The sequence below is a fragment of the Epinephelus lanceolatus genome, chromosome 19 (genome assembly GCF_041903045.1).
Source record: "Epinephelus lanceolatus isolate andai-2023 chromosome 19, ASM4190304v1, whole genome shotgun sequence".
In the NCBI taxonomy this organism is placed as follows: domain Eukaryota; kingdom Metazoa; phylum Chordata; class Actinopteri; order Perciformes; family Serranidae; genus Epinephelus; species Epinephelus lanceolatus.
Window position 1 is genome coordinate 3750615 of NC_135752.1, and position 22203 is coordinate 3772817.

At 39.3% G+C, this 22203-nt stretch overlaps 2 protein-coding genes across 2 annotated transcripts; both read left to right on the top strand.

Annotated features, from left to right (window-relative positions):
* Nucleotides 1–1575: 1575 nt before the first annotated feature.
* Nucleotides 1576–9042, top strand: LOC117270161 (protein SET). Its single transcript, XM_033647656.2, has 8 exons — nt 1576–1790; nt 3889–3946; nt 4029–4171; nt 4377–4480; nt 4567–4680; nt 4803–4973; nt 7125–7259; nt 8039–9042. Exons 1-8 carry the CDS (start codon nt 1721–1723, stop codon nt 8057–8059), a joined length of 816 nt encoding a protein of 271 aa, XP_033503547.1. The 5' UTR covers nt 1576–1720; the 3' UTR covers nt 8060–9042.
* Nucleotides 9043–12291: 3249 nt separating this feature from the next.
* dync2i2 (dynein 2 intermediate chain 2) lies at nt 12292–22095 on the top strand. Its single transcript, XM_033646270.2, has 9 exons — nt 12292–12508; nt 15790–16050; nt 16242–16351; nt 16590–16747; nt 18188–18297; nt 19003–19173; nt 20740–20972; nt 21069–21226; nt 21578–22095. Exons 1-9 carry the CDS (start codon nt 12431–12433, stop codon nt 21814–21816), a joined length of 1518 nt encoding a protein of 505 aa, XP_033502161.1. The 5' UTR covers nt 12292–12430; the 3' UTR covers nt 21817–22095.
* The last annotated feature ends 108 nt before the right edge of the window (nt 22096–22203 follow it).

A 22203-nucleotide genomic window follows, 5' to 3' on the forward strand; every position in this document is an offset into this window, starting at 1 on the left:
GGGTGTCAGTGTTAGAGGACCAGTCCAACTTATCATCCAGGAGGACCCCCAGATGTTTGTAGGTGTGCACCACCTAAATGGCCTCCCCCTGTATGGAGACTGGTTGATGGGGTGACCTCTTTCTTCTGAAATCCACCACCATCTCCTTGGTTTTGGCTGTTTCAGGTGGAGACAGCACTTACTGCACCAGTCCCTGAAGGCATCCACAAGGTCCCTGTGCTCCCGCTCCTGATCCTGATCGGCTGATACAAGCCACAATAGCTGTATCATCAGAGTATTTTTGTGTGTGGCAGGACTCTTAGTTGTACTTAAAGTCCGCTTTGTAGAGTGTGAACAGGAACAGTACTAAAACAGTTCCCTGTGGAGCACCAGTGCTGCTCCTGACCATCCCAGAGACACAGCTTCCAAGCCTGACATACTGAGGCAGCTCTGTCAGGTAGTCTGTTATCCAGGAGGTCAGGTCTCCTGAGCTCTGCCCTCACCTCGTCTGCTGACTATTCTCTAACCTGACTATTCTTCTTAAATAGCCTGTGGTGTTCAAACATGTGTTTTTACACACTGAACCTTTAAAAGCAGTTGGATAGCTGCTACCCCAACAGCACTGAACAGGAAAATAAAATGCAGTTGTAGACAAAGAATGAGTGGATGAAAGTTGTTTGAGAATGGCAACTTTGCAAATAGTTATCAAAAGTACAAAAAAAATTTTTTCGGAACATACTGTCCATATGGATAGATAGCCAAAGTTAATTAGCATGTCCCCTTGGACATAATTTTGAAGAATTTATATTGGTGGAACTAATATATTGAAAAAAAAATAATAACAAAATATTAGAAACACAACAGGTTATGTTATTGTCCATTCTTCTAGATTATTTTGGTCTTTCTTATTTAATAATATACAGTAAGAGAAAATGGAAAAAATGTGATCAATACTGTATAAACAACAAGCTTAAGGAAATATCTTTCAAGATATTACATAGAAGATTGTGTGAGAAAGATTCTTGCTGAATATGGATTATAAACTTCTTGGGTGAGGCGAAACTTCTTCAAGAAAAGCAAGCAAGTCCAGTTACCTACGATATATCACTTATGATTCCCACAGGTAGGAGTCCCTGGGGTAGACCCAAAACATGCTGGAGGGTTTATATATCTCATCTGGCCTAGGAACACTTTTAGGTCCCTCAGCAGAAGCTGAAAAGTGTTGCTGGGGAGAGGGACGTCTGGGGTGCTTTGCTTGGCCTGCTGCGACCCCTCCCTGGATTGGCAGATGAAAATGGATGGATGAGTGGATGTTGTATATCATACAACCCTTTATTATTTTGGAAAATTCCACAGGCATATCCATAAGAAAAAGATACCAAACCAACTTTCCTGCACTTTATTAATGAATTTAAACAATATAGAACCATAATATCTAAAGTTAAGAACAAAAAAAGCTATTGTCCCTTTGGACACAGTTGAGTTGAGTGTCCTGGCCTTCAAGTGTCAGTGTCACACTCCGGTCAGCTGGGGGCAGTAGAGTACCATGAATTTGTTCACCGACCGAGCGCACAGAGAGAAACAAGCGTGCGAGGCTGCGCTCACTCCTCCTCCTTATCGTGGGCTTCAAGACACGCACTCTATGTAAGGTGGAAGTAACTTTTATCCTCCAGAGAAGAGTTATAAACCAGCCGGAATAACATTATACATTTGGTCAAAAGTGTCACGGCAAACGATAACCATGTCGGCCACATCGGCGAAAGTCAACAGAAAGGAGAATTCAAATCACGACGGAGCGGACGAGACCTCTGGTAACGTTAAGGAATGGCGGTTATCATGCACAACGCCATTTTCATTTGTTTTTCGTCATTTTGTTATTTTCAGTGTTGTTTGTTATCTTGTATTGAGTAATTTATTTTCATGGACGAGCAGTCTTATTTACCTTTTCCTGCATATAACGGTACACATCGGGGCTAAATGCTGTTGTGCAGGACTATGCAGTAATGTAGCATGCTAGCACAGGCTAAGTATTTAGCCAGCGTGAGAGGTTAGCTAGCCATTAGCTTACATTAGCTACTAGTTCACATGAAGGAGGCCGGTATTTGCATTGCATAAGCTGCATTTAGCGCGATGTACAGTTATTGTTTATGCAGGCAATATGTGAAGGTTAGTTGTAGGGAGGCTACGTTACTGATGAAATCGCGTGCAGCCGTGCGTTTCCTCGTGCATGTTTGTGCCTAGAGCTTCTCAGGCGACTGTTTGCTCACATTATTAGCAAGTGCAACATTCACTGTAACCCGTTTACATCGGTCAACAAAGGCCGAACACAGATATCGTTAACGTTAGCTGTTGAGTTTAACATAACCGTGTTTACGAACTTGGCTTTTGTGTTAGTTGGTAGCTGAGCAAAATGTAAACAAGCGCATCTTTTTCTTTGAGATAGCTATAATGTCGCTTTGAGGCGGTACTGTGGATGTTGATACATATTTAATACGCGCGAAGAGGCTTTGGAGGACCTCGCGGTGTGTCAATATCCGTGTGAAGCAGATGGCATTTTGCAGCGAGACGCCGTTAAGCCCCTCATTCAAACCAGGCCGCCTTTAGCAGCAACAGGAAGCTCTAGAGGCAGAGGGTCTGTCTGCCATGGATCCAACACACACACACACACACACACACACACACACACACACTCGCGCGAACCAAACACACCACGGCTGGCGTCCCGCGTTATTAAACACACTGTGCATGCAATGGAGAACTGGCTAGGAAATGAGCTCGTGTGGCTTCATGAGGCTTTTTGTTTTACTGAAATCACCATTGATTATCAGCCAAATGAGTTGTACATCGTCATATTGCATATAGGCAAAAAAACAATCCAATATGGTGCATCCTTAGTAGTTTAGGTTCACAGAGAATATTTTGACTTTAATTATTTTAAAACATTTTAATGAATGACTTTGGGAATTGTTTAAGCACGAAAAGAGGTGGGGGGGGTTTCTTCACACAAAGAAAAGTTGTTATGGGTTCCAGACGGATTTATGGCTAAATTTACACCAAAATTGGCTTTTTGTTGGAGTGAAGTTGTTATAACAGCCTCGATTAAAAGGATAAAATAAAGGTCTGTGGCTACAGTAAATGTCAGGTGCATGTTGGGAAGTATCTCATCCCTTATTATTAAACTAAATGGCTTTTCATTCCTCCCAATATCCTCCCAAATAGTGATGTTTGTGTCATTTCATGGAGTTGCATTTACCAGAAGAATTTGGATTTTTTAGGCAGATTAGATATGGATAATTAACCGTTTTAAAAAAATCTGTTATTGATTTGTTTAACTTGTTTTTACATTTCTTTAATTATCCTCAACTAAGGAAATGTCCTTAATTATAAATTTGTTTACATAAACTCATAGCACATTGAGCATCTGAGTTGGATATGTTCCAGTGTAAAAATGGACTTGTAACTGGTTTATATTTCACTGAAAGCGCAGATGATCTTGAGGTTATAATTCCTCTGTCAATTACATAAGGACATCAGGGATACAAAAGTGCCTTGCCACAGGTGAACCCTCACACAGTGACAATTTTCCAGTGGCTTCCATTGAGTTTTCAAGTTGTTTCTGATCCTGACATTGTGTGTATTCTGTCAATATGACTTTTCACTGTGGCTGTCCAAATTAAATCTTTGAGAAGCAGAAAGGCTTCAATAGATCTACTTGGCCCTGGCCTTTAGCTATGGCACTGCAATCCAATGAAGCTACTCATATCTAGCACAGTGCAACATGTCACAGGAATATGTGAATATTTAGTTGGATATATGTTACAATTTATTGACTTCTCACTGACATTGCATGATGATATGAACTTGTTTTATTCTAAAATCTTAAAAAAAAAATGTTCCTTTTCCTTTCAGAAAAAGAGCAACAGGAAGCAATTGAACACATCGATGAAGTACAGAATGAAATTGACAGGTGAGTTTGACTCTTGTTTATAAGTAATTAAAGATTGGTGCATGGACATGACATGACATGTTTTTGTTGTCTTCCTCTACAGACTGAACGAACAGGCAAGTGAAGAAATATTAAAAGTAGAGCAGAAGTACAACAAATTACGCCAGCCTTTCTTTCAGAAGCGATCAGAACTCATAGCCAAAATCCCCAACTTCTGGGTCACAACATTTGTCAACCATCCACAAGGTAAACTATCCTGTTTTTATATCTGTGCGTATGTGTGTGTATGCGTATGCTGACTCTAGCCTTAAGAGCTGTCAGTGCTTGCAACAGAATGATCATCAGTGGAATAGGCAGCCATTGTCTCTATTTGATGTATTTCTCATTAGCACACAGTAAACTGATCAGCAGCTAACAGTGTCTGTGCTTGGCTTGTGTGTGTGACCTGTAGTTTCAGCTCTTCTGGGGGAGGAGGACGAGGAAGCACTTCATTACTTGTCAAGGGTGGAGGTCACTGAGTTCGAGGATATCAAATCTGGATATAGAATAGATTTTGTGAGTTTTCAAGTTGAGTTTATATTTGAATAATTTAAATGGCATACCTGGTGTATACTGATACAGATGTGTTTTCTCTTCTGTAGTATTTTGATGAGAACCCGTACTTTGAGAACAAAGCCCTCTCCAAAGAGTTTAATGTAAATGAGAGTGGAGATCCTGTTTCCAAATCGACTGAAATCAAATGGAAGGCTGGGAAGGTTGGTTTGCATTTTTCCATGGTTTGTATGTAACGTTATGAAAATTATTTAATTATCTTTCATCTATTACTACACAACTACACATCTATTAGTGCAACAGTTAACAACAGTTATAATTTTAGGACCTGACCAAGCGCACAGGCCAGACGCCAAACAAAGCTGGTAAGAAAAGGCAGCATGAGGAGCCAGAGAGCTTCTTCACCTGGTTTACCGACCACTCAGATGCAGGAGCAGACGAGCTGGGAGAGGTGATCAAGGATGACATCTGGCCTAATCCGCTGCAGTACTACTTGGTAGGCTTATCGCTCCTCATTTTGGTTTGTTCTGGTCTTTAAGAGCATTCAGACAGGAAACAGCCCTGTGGTAAAACAGTGCAAGGTGCTTTGTTGGCAGGGGCTTGTTGCTTGAGGTACTGGTGACATGAAGACACAATACAAATAAGTCTGAATGCCCATGAGACACAAAAACATTGCACTGGTGTTTCTAATCTGAGACAGACTTCTCCAGCTCAAAAAAGTTCTCACAGTAGCAGTTATTTTAAATTTTGTTGTGAGATAAAAAGAAGAAAAAAAGTGTTTTAAAAAGTAATCCATCGTAAGTTGAGTGTCAGGGAAAGGCCATGATGGGCTGATACTGGCCCTCCAGGTAATGGGTATGGCTCACTGTAAGCGATTTCATTTGAGAAAAATGTAAAATATTTACACTGTTGTTTTAATATAAAACTTATTTAAATCCACCCTTTCAATAACTCTTAAAATACTTGACAAAATAATCTTAATTTCAACTCACGTCACAGTCTATGTCAGAGGATGAATTTTGTCATGTTTTTCTTTTTTTTTGGTATATCTATGGTACATCAAGTACAGTATCTTAAAACACTGGTGTTGGGCCTGCAAAATCCTGTTATTTGAACCTCATCAGCATGCTGATCTAGAGGTGGACTGATATATTGGCGTATTGCAGATACTAGGGGTGAGGGAAAATCGATTCATTCTAGTATTTCGATAATTTTATGTGGCAATATAGTATCATCACACTGTTCCAAGTATTTATTTTGTATTGTATAATTTATTATATAAGAATTGTTTTATAATTATTATTCTATAATAAATTGTTAATCTTACTAATATTATAAATACAAATAAATCTCGAGGTAGCATACTGCATAGCATCAATTGCATTTTTCAGTGCACTACCTATATTTTGCTGCAAATAAAATGGCTGAAGTGAGATGAACAGACTGAAACCTTTATCCTATTAAATATAACAGATGTTTTGATGAAGTTTTCCTTTGGGAACATTTACAGTTGAAAGTTAATAAATTGCAGTATATTTTATTGCAATACTCAGCGTATCGCAACAAAGTTAAAATGCCATTTTTTAAATCAGTTTTACCTTCAGAAATCTTGTCTCAGTACGTCTCTCTCATGAAATGTTGAACGTAGTGCTATACTAGTCTGAAAAATGGCAAAATTATTGTAAGTGAGGGTCAGGCTTGCAAACAGCAGGGTTTTAGTTCATTGCAGTAGGGATCAAGAATTGTCTCAGCTCAATCATCAGTCATGGTTAGGAATACATCACCCCCAGATGACCAATTATATATCAGTTACTCACCCTGCGTTATGGTGAACTTGTGAGGAAAACTTTGTTTTTCTTGTATGCCTCCATGGTTAACAAAGAATCCAAAAACTGAGAAAATACTTGATAAATTGAGGTCATGGGGGACTTTGTTTAACAACAGCAAAACTATTTCGAAACATCTATTTACAAACTCACAGAACTTGTGCAGTATAATCCCAGTCTCATTTATTCAGTATTTTGCTCAGTACTTCTCAGACAGATACTCCATTGACAAAAAAAGTTATTTGACTTTGCTGAACATGGGAGCTGCTGGTCTACCGCTGCTTTGCTTGGTAGTTTATTTGTGTTATTTAGTGACATTGATGAATCCAAGCTAACCCACAATAACAACAAACTGATTGAGGCAATGGTAGACCAGCAGGTTTCTTGTTTAGCAAGATGAAATTACTGTTTTTGTCAATGGACTCTGGCATTAAAGAAAGCATGATACAGTGTGTACAGTTTATGCTTTAACTCAGTTCCCAATTGGAAAGGGCTGTCTGTTTGGGAAGTACTAAGTATATGACTGGATAAATGAGACTTGGATTATACTGCACAAGTTATGTGAGAGTTTGTTAACAGATGTTTTGACATAGTTCTGCCTGAGTAAAGGTGGACCCCTATGACTTAAGTTCATCAAGAATTTTCCTCATTTTTTGATTATTTGTTCATGAGAGAAAAACAATGTTTTCTTCACAAGTTTAATATAACACACAGTGAGTAATTGATGTACAAATGGTCATTCGGTGGGTGAAGCATTCCCCTAACACTGAAGTATTAAAGCATGTAAGCCAGGGCTAAGTAGACTTCTGAATGTCCCAAAGGTCCCTGACATGGAGGATGAGGAAGGTGACGGCGATGATGACGATGATGAAGAAGAGGGCCTGGAAGATATTGATGAGGGAGAGGAAGAAGAAGGTGAAGATGATGATGAGGATGGTGATGGAGAAGATGGAGAGGTAAGGATACTGTAGATCATAATCAAACACTACTTTGTTGAACCAGTAATTGGAATCACTCAGTATGTTTACATGACATTACAGAGGATTGATTTATTGAGTTAGTCTGAATAAAACTGGACTGCCTCCAACAGACAGTAAGATGAAAGCAATCTTATACATTTAGTGCAAACTTCACTGTGCAACATAGGTCAAATAAACTTGAGTATGACATCATCTTTGATGTATGTAGCCTGTACGATGACAGCACCTACTGAATCCCAGGCTACGACATGCGATGCAATAGCTTCCCATTGCACAAAGATACTGCACGGGTTATTACTTCTCCAACTGTGAAGCACAACATAGAGGGTCACATCATTAAATAACCTGAAGTTTTTAGGCACTATATACTGCAGTGTGTCTGTGTGTGTTTCCTAGCTGCTAGATTACTCACCTGGCAGCTGCAACTCTGCCACTATTTCTCTACATACTTTGTCCTTCTTTACATGATCGCCACCTGTTGTTGTGGCAGCAGACATACTTTGGTCAATAAATCGATTCCCCTCCCATGCTTGTATACTGGGACAAGGACAGAAGTCCAATTAAATGGCCTAGTTGAGCTATAACCGTAGCTCAACTTAACTGTGCATGTAAATGTACTGAATGATGAATTGGGTGAGGACACTTGCTCTTATTGTGCTGTAGAAGTCCTGAAGATACTTAATAATAGCAACCCAAAAGACCTCTGAAATGTCAGATGATGGAGCAACTAGTGTAATACTTTTTCTTTCTTTCAGGATGACGGTGAGGATGATTAAACATTTCAGCCAACACCTTTTCCCAGTCCTCCCTCTGTGATCATCCTACAACTCACGGGAGCAAGATATTTTGTTTGTTTGGGGGGGGGGGGGGGGGTTTGTAAAAAAAAAAAACAAAAAAACTTTTTTTTCTTTCCTGTGTGTCGTCAGCCTGTCCGTCCTCTTCCTCTGCAGCCACGGCCTGTCCATTACTCATAATGCCATGTCTAAAGACCAGCTCCATACACAGCGGGTCTCCATTTGGTGGGGTGGGGGTGTCAGTGGCTCTCCTAAAGTCTCACCTGTCATTGTTTCTCTACATCTCCCAAAGACATGCAAAAGAATAAAAAAATTTGTAGCATTCTGCACGTCATCTACGTAGATTTGAAATACGTACCATAGCAATTTCTATGTAAAATATGACAATATGACAGTTTCTGTTGAAGTTGTGAGTTCAATAAAAAATAAGCCATGGTGCAGTGATAACTTAATCAGAGCATCCTTAGCCACTTTTATATATATAAATGTATATTATAATATATCCAGTGGTGGGGGATCCTAAGGCTTATTAGAAGTTGCATTTTCCTTTGTGACTTATTGTACTAATGGAACTGATTGAAAGCACCAGCTTGTTCCTTTCAACTGTTGTAAATGTTTTTGGGATATACATGTATCTTGGTAAGACAGTTGTTCATTGTACACAGTTTAATGGGGGAGGTGTGGTGGGGCAGCGGGGCTTTGATGCCAACTCTGGACTTCTGTTAAATTTTCATTATTTTGTTTTTCAGGCACCCACAACAAGGTTTGAAATGTACATTTTTTTATAGAAACAACCTAAAAATCTAATTTTGAGCTTGACCTAACATTTTGAGATGGGAGATAAAATTATTTCTGTGGAGTCCTCTGTGGAGTCTGCAGTGTTTCTCCTGTTCCACTGGAAACCTGTTCACATTAAATTAAGTGTACCAGTTGCTTTGTTACAATTAATAAATGTATACATGATGTTTGAGGGAGTTTGATTACATTTGAGCATTTCAGCTGCAGTTGTTTGACAAAACCGTCACCATGCTTTGTTAGTCAGTCCACAAGTTACACAGGCAGTTAGGCTTTTAAAATGTCATACAGCAAACTAGCAATTATCTAGCAACAGTTGATGTATTTATAGACAAATATGAAACAGATGCATAAATTTGTTGTATAAAATTTACTGGCTCTGATGTTACCATTGTTATTTCTTACTGTTAAGAATTGTGGGTTAACAGATGACTCAGAAAGTCTGTTTGAGCCCATTGATTTAAAGATGTAACACTTGTTTGATCCAAACATTTAAGTAAAGGGAAGATATATGACACGGAAAAAAGATGGAGGAAACTGATTGTTAAAAATACAGAGCTCATCTTTAGTAAACTGCATTGAACAAAAATTTAAACTTTTGTTTTTGCTCCTATTTTTCACAGGTTTTAAGTTAACAATACCAGGCTTTTTTAAGCACTCAATAGATATATTTCTGGCAAAATTCGGTCACAAATTAGTTGAAATTCATGTTGGTGAGCACTTCTCCTTTTCCAAGATAATCCATCCACTTGACAGGGATGGCATATCAAGATTCTGATTAAACGGCATCATCACTACACAGGTTTACCTTGGGATGGTCACAATAACAAGCCACTCTAAAATGTTAGTTTGATCACAACAAAATGCTACAGATGTTGCAAGTTTTAAGGTAGTGTGCCATCAGCATGCTGATTGCAGGAATGTCCATCAGAGCTGTTGCCTGCATACTGAATGTTTGTTTCACTACCATAAGCTGTTTCCAATGCTGTCTATTAATTTTGAAGTACATCAGTATGTTGTAATGCTGTTCATTCAGCATCTTGATATGCCACACCTGTCAGGTGGATGGATTGTCTTGGAAAAGGAGAGCGCTCACTAACATGGATTTAAAAAAATTTGGGACCGACGTTTGATAGAAATTTCTCTATTGGGCACATAAAAAAGTCTTCAATCTTTAACCTAAACCTGTGAAAAATGGGAGCAAAACAAAAGTGTTGCATTAAATTTTTTGTTCTGTGTACTTTGTACCTACCTCTGGTCTGACTTATCCCGCAAAGAAATAAATCTAACTTTGTAAATATAAACCAACATTTCACTGTTCCCTTTATGATTAATCAGATAATTTACCACATACCAAACACATCATATTCTTGAAATAAAACATGTCATGCAGCTCTCCCACCAAAAGATGGCAGACATCACATAAACATGGATGTAGGAGAAAATTGTTAGGCTGTGACCTGCACAAGGCCCGGAACAACCACAGATTCCAGCGTAAACTGACAGTCATCAGCACCATCACTGCTTAGGTGAAATTTCAGACAAATGTTTCAAAATGAATGTAACTATCTGAGCGATCTATTTTGATATGTTAGGCCTGTGCCTTTTCTTGTTTTTCGTCTGACACGATGGTGATTGCATCCATAGTTAACGTAAAACATGAAATACACTGTTGACATGCACGGCCTGCTTGTGGTGTCTGTGGCTCAGTGGCTGCTGGTGAGCTTATGTGTAACATAAATACTCCAAGGAAACCTTGTTTCAATATCAGAAGGACACTCATTCAACAGAGCAGGCTACATGTTTATCATGCAGGATCATGCTCAGGAATCGAAATCTACAGGTGGGCCTTTACAAAGAAAAAATGATGTCAGTGATAGTGGTTAAGTTGCCAGACTTTTGTCTCCGTTTTAAAAAATGGTGCCGTGCATTCAAACACCCATACTACCATACTAATTAGTATGCCAGAATAAGATTTCATATGTGAAATGCAGTATGCTCAAAAACATCTCCATCCGGTCCGATTTTGCAGTAGGCTGTAGAAGCCGACACCTTTCTGGCTATTCTGACCCACAATCCACTGCGCAGCGGACGGATATATGTGTCAGAGGGTCGAAGTTCAGGGTGTAACGTTATGAAGAAGCATTGGGTATATCCCTATATCCCCATTGTATTTTTTCCCCTACTAGACACCATCTCGCCCAAACTGTTATTTATTTATTTTAATTTTCGAACATTAGTACAATAGCTATACAAAAACATACTCTTGCAACATCTCCTTGAGGACGCTCCTTCTATTAAATACAGAGCAAAAATAAAAGTCAATCTCGTTAAAGACGAGGAAAAAAATAAAAACGAATAATTAAACAAAATAAAATAGACTAAGGAAGAGATTTATATATACATAAACAAGTATTGGGAACGGTAAGTTGGATGGAACATGAAACATAATTTAAAAGAACAAGAATTGAGAAAGGTAGACACTTACTTTTCTTGCAGTCCTGCTAGAGTTCTTTTTTTCCGGTGACAAGAAAAACACCGTTAAGTAATTTGTAAACCAGTTAAAGGAACGCTTACGATTCCTCCTCTTGCTACAATGAATATGGTATTTATTATGTCAGAGTATGTCCCGATTGTGTGCATACTGCACAGTAGGTACTTTTTAGGGACAGCTGCAATACTTCCTAAAAGTAAAAGAGAAAAGTATGTGATTCTGAACAAACCCTGGTGTCAGTTCTATTAAAGTCAATGGGACAGACGCAACCAATCTGTTGTTTCCCTTGCCATTTAGTCTCGCCACCAGACAATCAGAGATCTTCGCCTTCTGATTTTAGTTAAGCAAAGCGTCTAAAGACTGACTTGTGAGTCTACTTGCCATTAGTCTCCAAGCAGATCATGGCCTTTACATTTTCCTTGGGCTTTAAAATTTAAAATATACTGGAATCTGATAATCGTGTTGTTACGAACTGTTCAACTGTGTAGAAATGTACAAATTAACACACCCTGAAAATAAAATGATTTACTCGCAATTGAAGACCAAATAACTTTGTTTTGTATTATTTATGTTGTATTATTTGTAATTCGTATCTTTATTTATTTAAATTTGTTCATGTTAAGTTTTCTTTTTTCTACTCAGTTGTATGTCCATTTACTTTGATAACACAGGACTTGCCTTATTGTTGTAATCTAAATTGTTTAATAAAGTTTAGTAAAAAAAAAAAAAAAACAACTTTGTGTTTATGTTGTTCTCTCGATTTTTTTCAATTTAAATACAATTCTTCGACCGCTACCCATCAAAACACTACTGTAAGAGGAACGTGTAGGATTTTTTCCTGCATTAAAACAATGAAACTATACTTTATAGTTCCGTTGGATAAAAAGCGGAAGTGAAGAGGGGATTTCTCTCTTGCCTCTCCGTAACCAAGGTAACGGCAGCTTTATGGGAAATGGCAAACGTTTCGGTTCAGATGCTACACAGCTAACGGACCGATGTAGCTGTGTGAAAAGTACTGTTCATTATTAGGTTTTTCTTTAGCTAGTGAGCTCACTGTCATTAGCATGTTCACTGACGAAGCCCTGGACTCAGTGAGTGTCCAGTCTCTGTGGAGGACATCTCAGCAGTCAGCGCAGGAGTCGGTATGTTTGACTAGCAGTGATAACTTTAGCTCCCATAGTAAGCTGTTAGCACGAATCACAGTGATGCCTGTAGTTAGCTGCCGGATATCTAACTAGCCGACACGTCACATACAGGCGTTCAAGTGCTCGGGAATGTAATAACCACAAGGAAAAGCGATATAAAGAAACTTAACACTGCATCAACCCTTCTGAGACTCATATAGACTCATTTTCTGCCTTTTTATTGGGGGGGCAGGTCAACCCTATATGCCTCATAGAAGTGGTAGGCTAGATATCATCTGAAAACGGATTGAGAAGATACAGCTCAGCACTGAGTGTCAAGTTTTTCTAAATATAAGTCTGTAGTAAACTTGGTGTTAAGGTTAGACGCCTATTCATTTTTTTTAAGTATATAGAGTGTATAGGGGACTGTTTTTATCAGAGGAAGGGGGTGCCTGTGTGCTCCTTGAGCCTCCCTGAGTGACCCCCCCTTCATCATAAATTAGTTATTAGATTTTTAAAACGTACCCTTTGATGCTTTAAAACTTTAAGATTAAATCCTGAATTTGAAAAAAGCCTCGGGTTTTCACCATTGTTGTGCATGCTGGTTAAATCATGTGAACGGTTAAGTTTTGCCCAAATTTCTAATGAGATGTAGAATAAAGTGAATTTCATGAAGTATCACTATTTTAAGCTCAGATTTGGTTATGCTTTTTTCTGATGGAAGCTTTTTCGCACATGATGTGTCCAAGGACTGTCTGAAATTTGAAATTTGGTTTCTGGCTATGATAAATGGTGTAATTTTGGTCATTAAAAAAACATGTTGAATGTGGTACATCTTTTCTTTAAAAATGAACAGTACAGTAAACACAAAATATAACCGTTGAAATTTGCATGCCCCGCCCCTAAGCCAAAATAAAAAAAAAAACATATGTCCTTTCCCAGTACTTAAAAGTTATTTGACAGGCCTCCCCCTTTTTGCAACACCTCCTCCCCCCTCATAGATAACAAACAGTCCCTAGGGGCATAGAACTTAATGATGTAAATATATCATGGCCAATCCCATGATTAGCTGTGTCTCATAAATTGCTGCAGCATTTATTGGGTCGAAAGCTTTGGTGCTATATTAAAGCTTTTTTTTTCTACTTAAGAATTGATAAAAATGGTCAAAAATTCCTCCAAGACACCAACACCTTCAGGAACACCACAGAATAACCCATGCTTTGATTTGTTATCTAAAACCTTTGACATTTGGAGATTTCTGTAAAAAGAGCCATTTTCTGCACTGTTCCTGGAAACAGCTGAAAAACCCCTTATTGTCAATACAGCTATAAAAGCCATCCATCCTCTGAATGGTCTGTAGTTTGTGGTAGTGTTGTCAGGATACCAAAATCTTTGTTTCGGTACCAATACCAATATGAATTTCGATACTCTTCGGTACTTTTCCTAAGGAAAAGTCCTTTTGGATACAAACCTTTAGAACAATAAATAGTAGGGGTGTAACGGTACCAAAGAAATCATGGTTCGGTAAGTACCTCGGTACGGACTTCACGGTTTGGTAACTCAAATGTTCCACCAAGTTTGTGTTGTCTCGTGTTGTCTCCCTTTGCAAGGCAGACTTTCTCTTGTCTTTTTTCACGTGCGCCAGCTGTGAATGTTGATACAGGTGTTGTCATACACACCACTTGCGCAATCTGTGCTCCAGTAGGAACAAGAAAGGCATTTGTGTGCATAATTGAGTAAAGTAAATTAACTAAATTAATGAATTGAATCAGTTTCAAAGTACCAGTATTTTCCGAATGCAGTATAGCACTGTTTGGAATACTCTAGTACCGCGGTACTATTTTAGTACCGGTATACCGTGCAACACTAGTTTGTGGCTGTAAAGTTTCATGAAGCTGTGATTACTCCTGAGGTCGCTATAGGTCACTTTTTATAGTGACGTTTCAAAGAAATGGTCTCACTACAGTGAAATGGCTATTATGAAGACCATCATCACATATGCATAGAACTGGGCCCCTTGAATTGAAAAGAGTTTCAGCTTTCCAGTCAAACCCAGTTCATGAAATTCCAAGACTGTTTATGGACTGTTTATTTTCCCCAAACTGCATGGGACTAGCATAAAGTTGGCATGTTTGTAAAGGGGAGATTCATGAGTATCCATAGAACCCATTTTCATTCACTTTTCTCGAGGTGAGAGGTTAAGAAACCTCTGTGAAATGGTTGTGCTGTTAGCCCCCTTCCTGAGAAACCAGCATAACATGGTGCTGCTGGATTCCTTAGGTCTTCTCATGTCATGTGATACCAGTACTATCCCTCTGGCTCCAGCACACTACAGCCTCTTAAAGACAGGAATGTTGGCTTGGTGAGTCTCAGAGGGATAACAGGGAACATGGATGACAACAGTCATTGGATTTCACCAAAAGAACAATTTTGTTGTGTTAAACCAAGACCATTTGATTATGAGATGTTGAATGCATTTATTTGATTTACAGTAATAATTATAATTAACATATTTGTTTAAATATAATACACATACATAAAAAATGTTCTCAGTTACACTCACCTAAAACATTCATTAAAAAAAAACATGAATGGAGCTAGAGCAGTTACACTAAGATTTGGCATCAAAAACAAAATTTGCCCTTGAAAAGGAAGCACTGGCACGGAATAATAATCACACAAAAAATTAGTTTTTACAAATATTTTTTGCATTTCAATGTGTTTTCCATTGATAGTCCTGCAATTTTTTTCTTCATGTCACTCTTCTCTCAGTGTCGGTTTTTTTTCATACCAATTCAGTGACAGAAAGTTGAGACAGGAAAAAAAGATTTAAAAAATGCCATTGTATAAAAAAACCTGACACTGAAAAAGAGATAAAGAAAAACTATGAATGCAAAAAATATCAAAATAAAAGTATTTTTTAATGCATACAAAGCACACAAAGCATCAATAACGCACCTGCTTAAGTTAAATTAACTGTGGAATTTAAAGTTGTAATTGCAAGTTTATTTTCATCTGTGTGTACTGTACAGCTTTCTTATTCTGAAACAGCTAAAGCGTACATATTTATTCTGTTATTGTTCTTTTTTAAAAGTATCTTTGTTGTATTTTTTTTTCAGTTTTAGATTTTTGAGTGTTGCAGTACTTACTGCCTTATTTTTAGTCCTCTTACTAAGTTTATTGGTATGTTTTATTTATGCACCAAATCCAAATTTCTTGTAAGGGAAACCTACTTGATAATAAATCTTATTTTGAAGTACATCCCTAAGTAGAAGGGCCTTTATCTACTGGTATTTCAGAGAGGCTGTCAGACCGGACCTGTGCACACTGCTGAGGCAGAGACCCAGACTGTGCAGTGTGCCACCAGCTGTACCCAGACGGAGCCACAGTATCAGGAGACTGAGCAGCTCCTCCAACAAAACCATGATGAGCTGGAGCCGCCAGGCCTGCAGGACTTCCTACAGCAGGTGGAGGACACGGCCATCAGAGAGCTGGTCAAAAATACCAGGAGTCACGCATTTGATGAGTTCCAGGTGAACTGGGAAGATCACAGTCAACTGGTAAGCAGGAACAAGGCATCACACAAAAATGGCGTTTTCTCATTTCTTAGACAGGTGACAGGCGAAGGAGAATCAGAGTCTGTAGTTGTTCCTCATGATGTTTAGATATTTTGGAGCAGTGCTCTGGACACAGGCTGGGGTTGATCTTCATGAAGAGTTCTGTATTTGACAGTGTCCTTCTATGTTTGCAGGTTTCATGCCTTCATTGTCTTCAACATCCCAGTGCACAAGAGAGAGGTCTTCATGTAACTGCTGTGTCCTGGAGCTGCACAGGTTCAGTTATCGCCTGTGCCTACGGTCGGTATGTTAGTGTTTCACCTGATGTATATACAGTGTATATACTGTATATTATGTTAGTAAAGCTGGAAATCCACTACACATGTAGTGAATGTTTTCCCAACTCATTTTAGTCTCTTGATTTCAAATAATTGAAAACATCAACAATGAAGCTGTTAGAGAAGCTCTCCATAGTCATCATGTTTCAGTGTGGTTCAAATGTGGTTCAAATATTTTTTTTTTTTTTTTTTTTTTTTGCGTAGGATTGACGATGGAGACTGGAGTACTGAGAGGTCATGTGTTTGTACGTGGAACCTGGACCGCCGAAACCTAAATCCCAAACAAGCTGATCTGGTCATAGATGTTCCCACTGCAGTCACAGCTCTGTGCTGTCACCCTGACCAGCCTGCCTTCATTGCAGGTACACTCACATCACCCACTGATTACACTGTCTGAATCAGGTCGACTCACGTACACATATCTCATCTGAACATAAAGTTTTCAACAGACACTTGTTCAGCTAGCAGCTTGAGGAAAAGAGGAGATTTAATACTATTAGATATTCTGTTCTGAGAGCAGCTGTAATCTCAGCCTGGTTCTACATGAATTTAAAGCAGAGTGGTGCAAAACACAGCTGGACTTCATTCATTATTTCACGCACTTCCTGGTAAGTTTGTATTTTCAGTGTCAGATGCTGAATTCATACAGTGTCAGCAGAATGGCAGGAATGCAGACACCACACTGTGAAGCATTGTTCTATTATTATATAACGATGGTTAGCCACATTGCAACCCTTGAGGTCACATCAGATAATAAGCCTAAAGTAGCCGTTTTATCGTGTGTTACAGATCCCCATAGACCCCATGTTAAAATGACAAAATTTACAGCAGAAATAAACATGTTTACAGCTTAGTACAAAAAAACAGTTTTGGTCTCTATAGCTAATTATAACATTCATTACAACTGTGCCAGGGGTGAATTTTTATATAACTAAGCTGTTTTACATTTTATTAAGGCCCAAAGTTATGCATGTTTAAGGTTGGGACCACTTGAGTGACAGGCGTTCTGCAAGGTGTCACTACAGTCTTTGAGTCAGATCCACCCCTCACTCCACAGCTCTACATTCTCATCCAAATACGGTCACTTCTGGCTCCAAAAAACCAAGATGGTGACAGCTAAAATGCTGAGTTCAAAGCTTCAAAACAGGAGTCCAAAAACCAGTGGCTGATGTCACATAGTTACAGTCATTATTTTATAGTCTATATTTCTGACATGTGCCATGTAACTGCAGTATTGGGGTACTTTGTACTCGGTGACATATTACTGCACTTCCAGTGCTCTTAACTTGGGGTACTTGCAAGAGACAGATTAAAAAACAACAGTCACATATCCTAACTTTTAGTACTAAAACCTAGGCAGTGATGACAAGCAGTTTCTTCTGTTTTTGGGTCAAGATCCAAAAACACTGCATCTTACATTTCCCATATTGCAACTCAAACACATCTTTTATTAGGCCCTCTCTGCATGGTAAATGTATGTCTTTCAAACCCTACACCTCCAGTTTGTAGTGCAGGCTTTCTCTTCTAAATTTGTAGTCCCTTAGTCCAAGTACACACTTGGCAAAGCTCCTCTAGAGCCACAGAGGACATTAAACAATAGTTTTCACAAGCTGAATAGAACTAACCGAGTCTTTGATCCCCATGAGAAAACTGGCCTTTAAAATGTCTCTCAGTTGTGCAGATAGCAGAATAAACCTTTTTTAAAGGTGTCATGTTTGTCACTGAGGTATGTCTGTCCGTCCAATCACACACTTGTTGAGCAGAGCTCAGTGTGAACTGTGCATGTGTTGTTGTGGCTGCAGGGGGTCTGTACAGTGGAGAGGTGGTGGTCTGGGACATCAGTAGGACTCAGGACCTTGTGCTGGTCCAAACTGGGATGTCAGCAGACAGCCACAGAGAGCCTGTTTATCAGGTGAGTAGACACAGTCTGTTAGGCCTTCTGCTGATCACGCAGTCAGTGTGGTGCAACACTGATAGGACTGATCATTAATACCATATGTAAGCTAGTAGAGAGGTTTAGTGTCCTATATTTTGTTTTGAAAGGCGTTAACACAAAATTACTCAGTACGTTTACATGCAGCTTGAGAAAATCAAATTTTTGGCTTAGTCTGGCTGAAACCAGACTTTTAAATGCATGTAAACAGCTTAGTCCGACTGACATTGGACTATCCGTAGCTCGACTAACACACCAAGTTAATTCAATTGAAAATCGAACTATTTCTTCATGCATCCACTTAGTGCGACTAGAGTCTTTGGGTTGATTGGAACTAGTTCAATACGCGCTATATTAAAAAGGACACAGCCTATGGAGGTGGAGTCAGACGTACTTGGTCAGAAATTCGATTTTCTCTTCTGCATCTATATTCAGACAAGACGAGAAGTCCGACTTGACTTATTAGCCGAGCTATGAGCTTAGCTCGACTGCTGCGTGCATGTAAACATACTGATTGTGAATTACAAAATCACTCCAAAATTACTGGCACAGGTATGAACCTTCAGAAATCTACATCAGTCTAATGTTGTGTACTGTAGTGTAAACTGCTTTTTGATATATAAGTGTCTAAGTGGTGGTGGTGTGTGTGTGTGTGTGTGTGTGTGTGTGTGTGCATGCATACAGGTTGCCTGGGTGCCCCTGCAAAAGAAAGGAGACTTTGGGGTGCTCAGTGCGTGTTCAGGAGGACGGGTGCTGCTGTGGATAGTGGACTCAGATCAGGGCAGCTTTGTCCTGAGTGCGGCCTATGCCTTAGTACAACAGCAGGTTCCCCACAGCAGTTACACTAGCTTCAAGGTGAGTCTCAGGATGAGGTAAAAAAACAGAAACCAAACTGAACTGTTCAGAGATAAGACCAAACAAAAAGCAACAGTGTTCACAATCACAATCCTGAAACAGGGCTTTCAGGCTTTCAGTGAGATGGAAAGATGAGTGGCTCACCAGACTGTATCACAGCCTAATGGAGTCCAGATTTAATCTTATAGTCGTTACAGTGAGAAAATGAATTGAGTGTTGTTACATGGACTCCCAAATTATTCTCGTATGCATTTATCTGAATACACTGATCACCGGTGTAAGAGTTCATGCTGCAAAAAACAGATATGGTCTTAATTCTCCCTGCCAGTTGTGTCTGAGTGTTTATTATAGCTGCTTCACACAGAGGAAATGGAGCCAATGTATTCAGCTCAATGGAGAGTCATTCTGCTCATACACACAGGGCACATGCATTATAATTGGATTGCTAAGTAGGTGAACAATGATGGTATTAATTTTAATGAATGCAATTTTTGATGAAAACATCCTGAAAACTAGAATTACTACCTCCCTGCTGTATGCCTCCGAGCACCAGTAAAGTTTCTCTTACAGATTTACATCCATGTCTGTGAAAACATGAATGCTTCACACCCATCTTCCCCCTGACAGCACAGAAGAGCTATACAATCAGCACAGTTTCAAGGTGGACACCCAAGATTAGAGTCACCAATTCAGTATCTGGCCAAATGTCTCCCCTTCTGTTCCTGAGATATGACATCGAGTAATGACCAGAAAAGTGTTTTATGCAGAACACTGTGGTGTCACAGTAAATTTGACCTTTGACCTTTTGGATATAAAATGTTATCAATTAATAATTTTATCCCATTGGACATTTGTGAAGTTTTGTCATAATAAGCATATGATATCTTACTTATAGCCAAAAAACATGTTTTGTGAGGTCACAGTGACCTTGGACCACCAAATTCTGATCAAGTCAATTCAACTTTTTTTATGTAGCACATTTCATATGACAAGCGTAAACTCAATGTGCTTAAGATACATCATACATGACGAGCATTAAATATCATATAATATAATACAGTATACAGCATATGTAAAAACAAGCAGACCTTTGACCTTTTGGATATAAAATGCCATTGCTTCATTATTTTATTTATTTTATGATGCATTCACAAAAATAAGACAAATGCAGGGTGACAGTGACCTTGACCTTTGGCCACCAAGTTCTTATTAGTTCATCGTTGAGTCCAAGTGGGTGCTTTTGTCAAATTTGGTAAAATATTCCCTCAAGGCATTCTTGATATATCACGTTCAAAAGAATGCTATGCACGGATGGACAGACAGACGGACAGATAAACAATCCACAAACATAATTCCCACAGCAATGGCTGTCGCAGGCACAGGCATAATAAGCCTGTTTCTCAGTTCCTGAGGAGTTGGTGTTTCACCCTACAGAAATAAAGCTCCACAAGCTTAACAAAATAACCAAATAAGTAATATTTATATCATTTTCAAATGATTCCCAAACTCCTTCTGTGTGCTGCAGTGTGAGTACACACTAAAACCTTATTTTTCTGTCGCCTACAGGCCCGAGGGAGCAGCACTGTGGGTGTCACCTCTCTGGCTCTGTCCCCCTGGGACTCTGACACTTTCTTGGTGGGCTCTGAGGGCGGCCTGTTGCTTAGATGCTCCTTCTCCTCCCAGGCGCTGGCTGCTGCATCCTCCGAAGGCCAGAGTGTGACACTGAGAGCCCCAGCAGTCTTCCCATTCAGGCCCCGCAGTGGCCCTGTCCACTCCATTCACTGCTCTCCTTTCCACAGGTCACGGCTCTGTCTACTGACCAACACATGATCATTACAGAAGTGATGAGTAACTGTTATACAGGTGACTCAGTAGTGACTTGTGTGTGTCTGCAGGAACCTGTTTGTGAGTGCAGGGACTGATGGTTTGGCCCACCTCCACTCTCTGCTGCAGACCAATCCGCTTCTCTCTCTCAGGGTGTCAGACTCCTATGTGTTTCATGTGCAGTGGTCTCCAACCAGACCGCTGGTTTTTGCAGCAGCTACTGGACAAGGTACAGCATGGAAACTCTGTGTATGCATGATATAGATATTTGTGGATTTAATGCTGGATTATCAGATTCAGCTCAAGAAGCAGATTATGCTAAAATTGGAGCTACGCATCAGCCGTTCCATTTGTCTATGGCACAGTATATTTCAAAGGTCAGTCATCAGATCTTGATTAACCCTTAGAATGATGTCATTGCTTTTTACTGTCATTTAAAAATGGAGGATGACATGTTATTCTTATGAATAATTAAACTCTGCTAAAAAGCTGTCGACCTGATATATTGTTTGCTGAAGCAACAGTACAGTATCACACAGATGTTACCTTGTTGATTGTGGACTGTGCATCCTTTATTAAGGTGCGGTACAGATATTCGACCTGGGCCGCAGGTCCCTGAAGCCAGCAGCCACCATCGAACAGGGAGGTGCAGACCATCCTGCAACGTGTTTGGCCTTCAACAGTCAGAACCCTCACCTGCTGGCAGTGGGGAAAACAGATGGGACGGTCAGCGTTTGGCAGCTGAGCCATGATTTGACGGAGCAAAGCCCCAGAGAGATCAGCCAGCTGGAGCAGATAGCCAATCATGTGGCGGAATGAAATGTTAACTTGTGTCAGTTAAAGACTGTTGCGTAGGACTGATTGATGCAAGCTGTGTTTTGTAATGTCACAAGTGTTTTTTCCCTTATTGGGTTTTTTCCTTTATTGAAATTTGATGTCATTATTTTTTAGAAGGGTGTTTTAGACCCAATGTTTGTACCTGTGTTTTAAAGTTCTTTTGTTCTGGCTCTCAATACATTTTTGAATGGAGGTGATGTAGGGATGGTGAATTTTGATAAAATGTTTTATCAATAAAGATATACATTTCATACTTTCATTGTAGTATGGCTTTTGCATTATTTTTTTTTTTCCCTATGCACTTTTTTCTGTGTATTTTATTGAATCCAGGAGGAACAATGTGGATTCTGTCCTAGCCATGGAACAGCG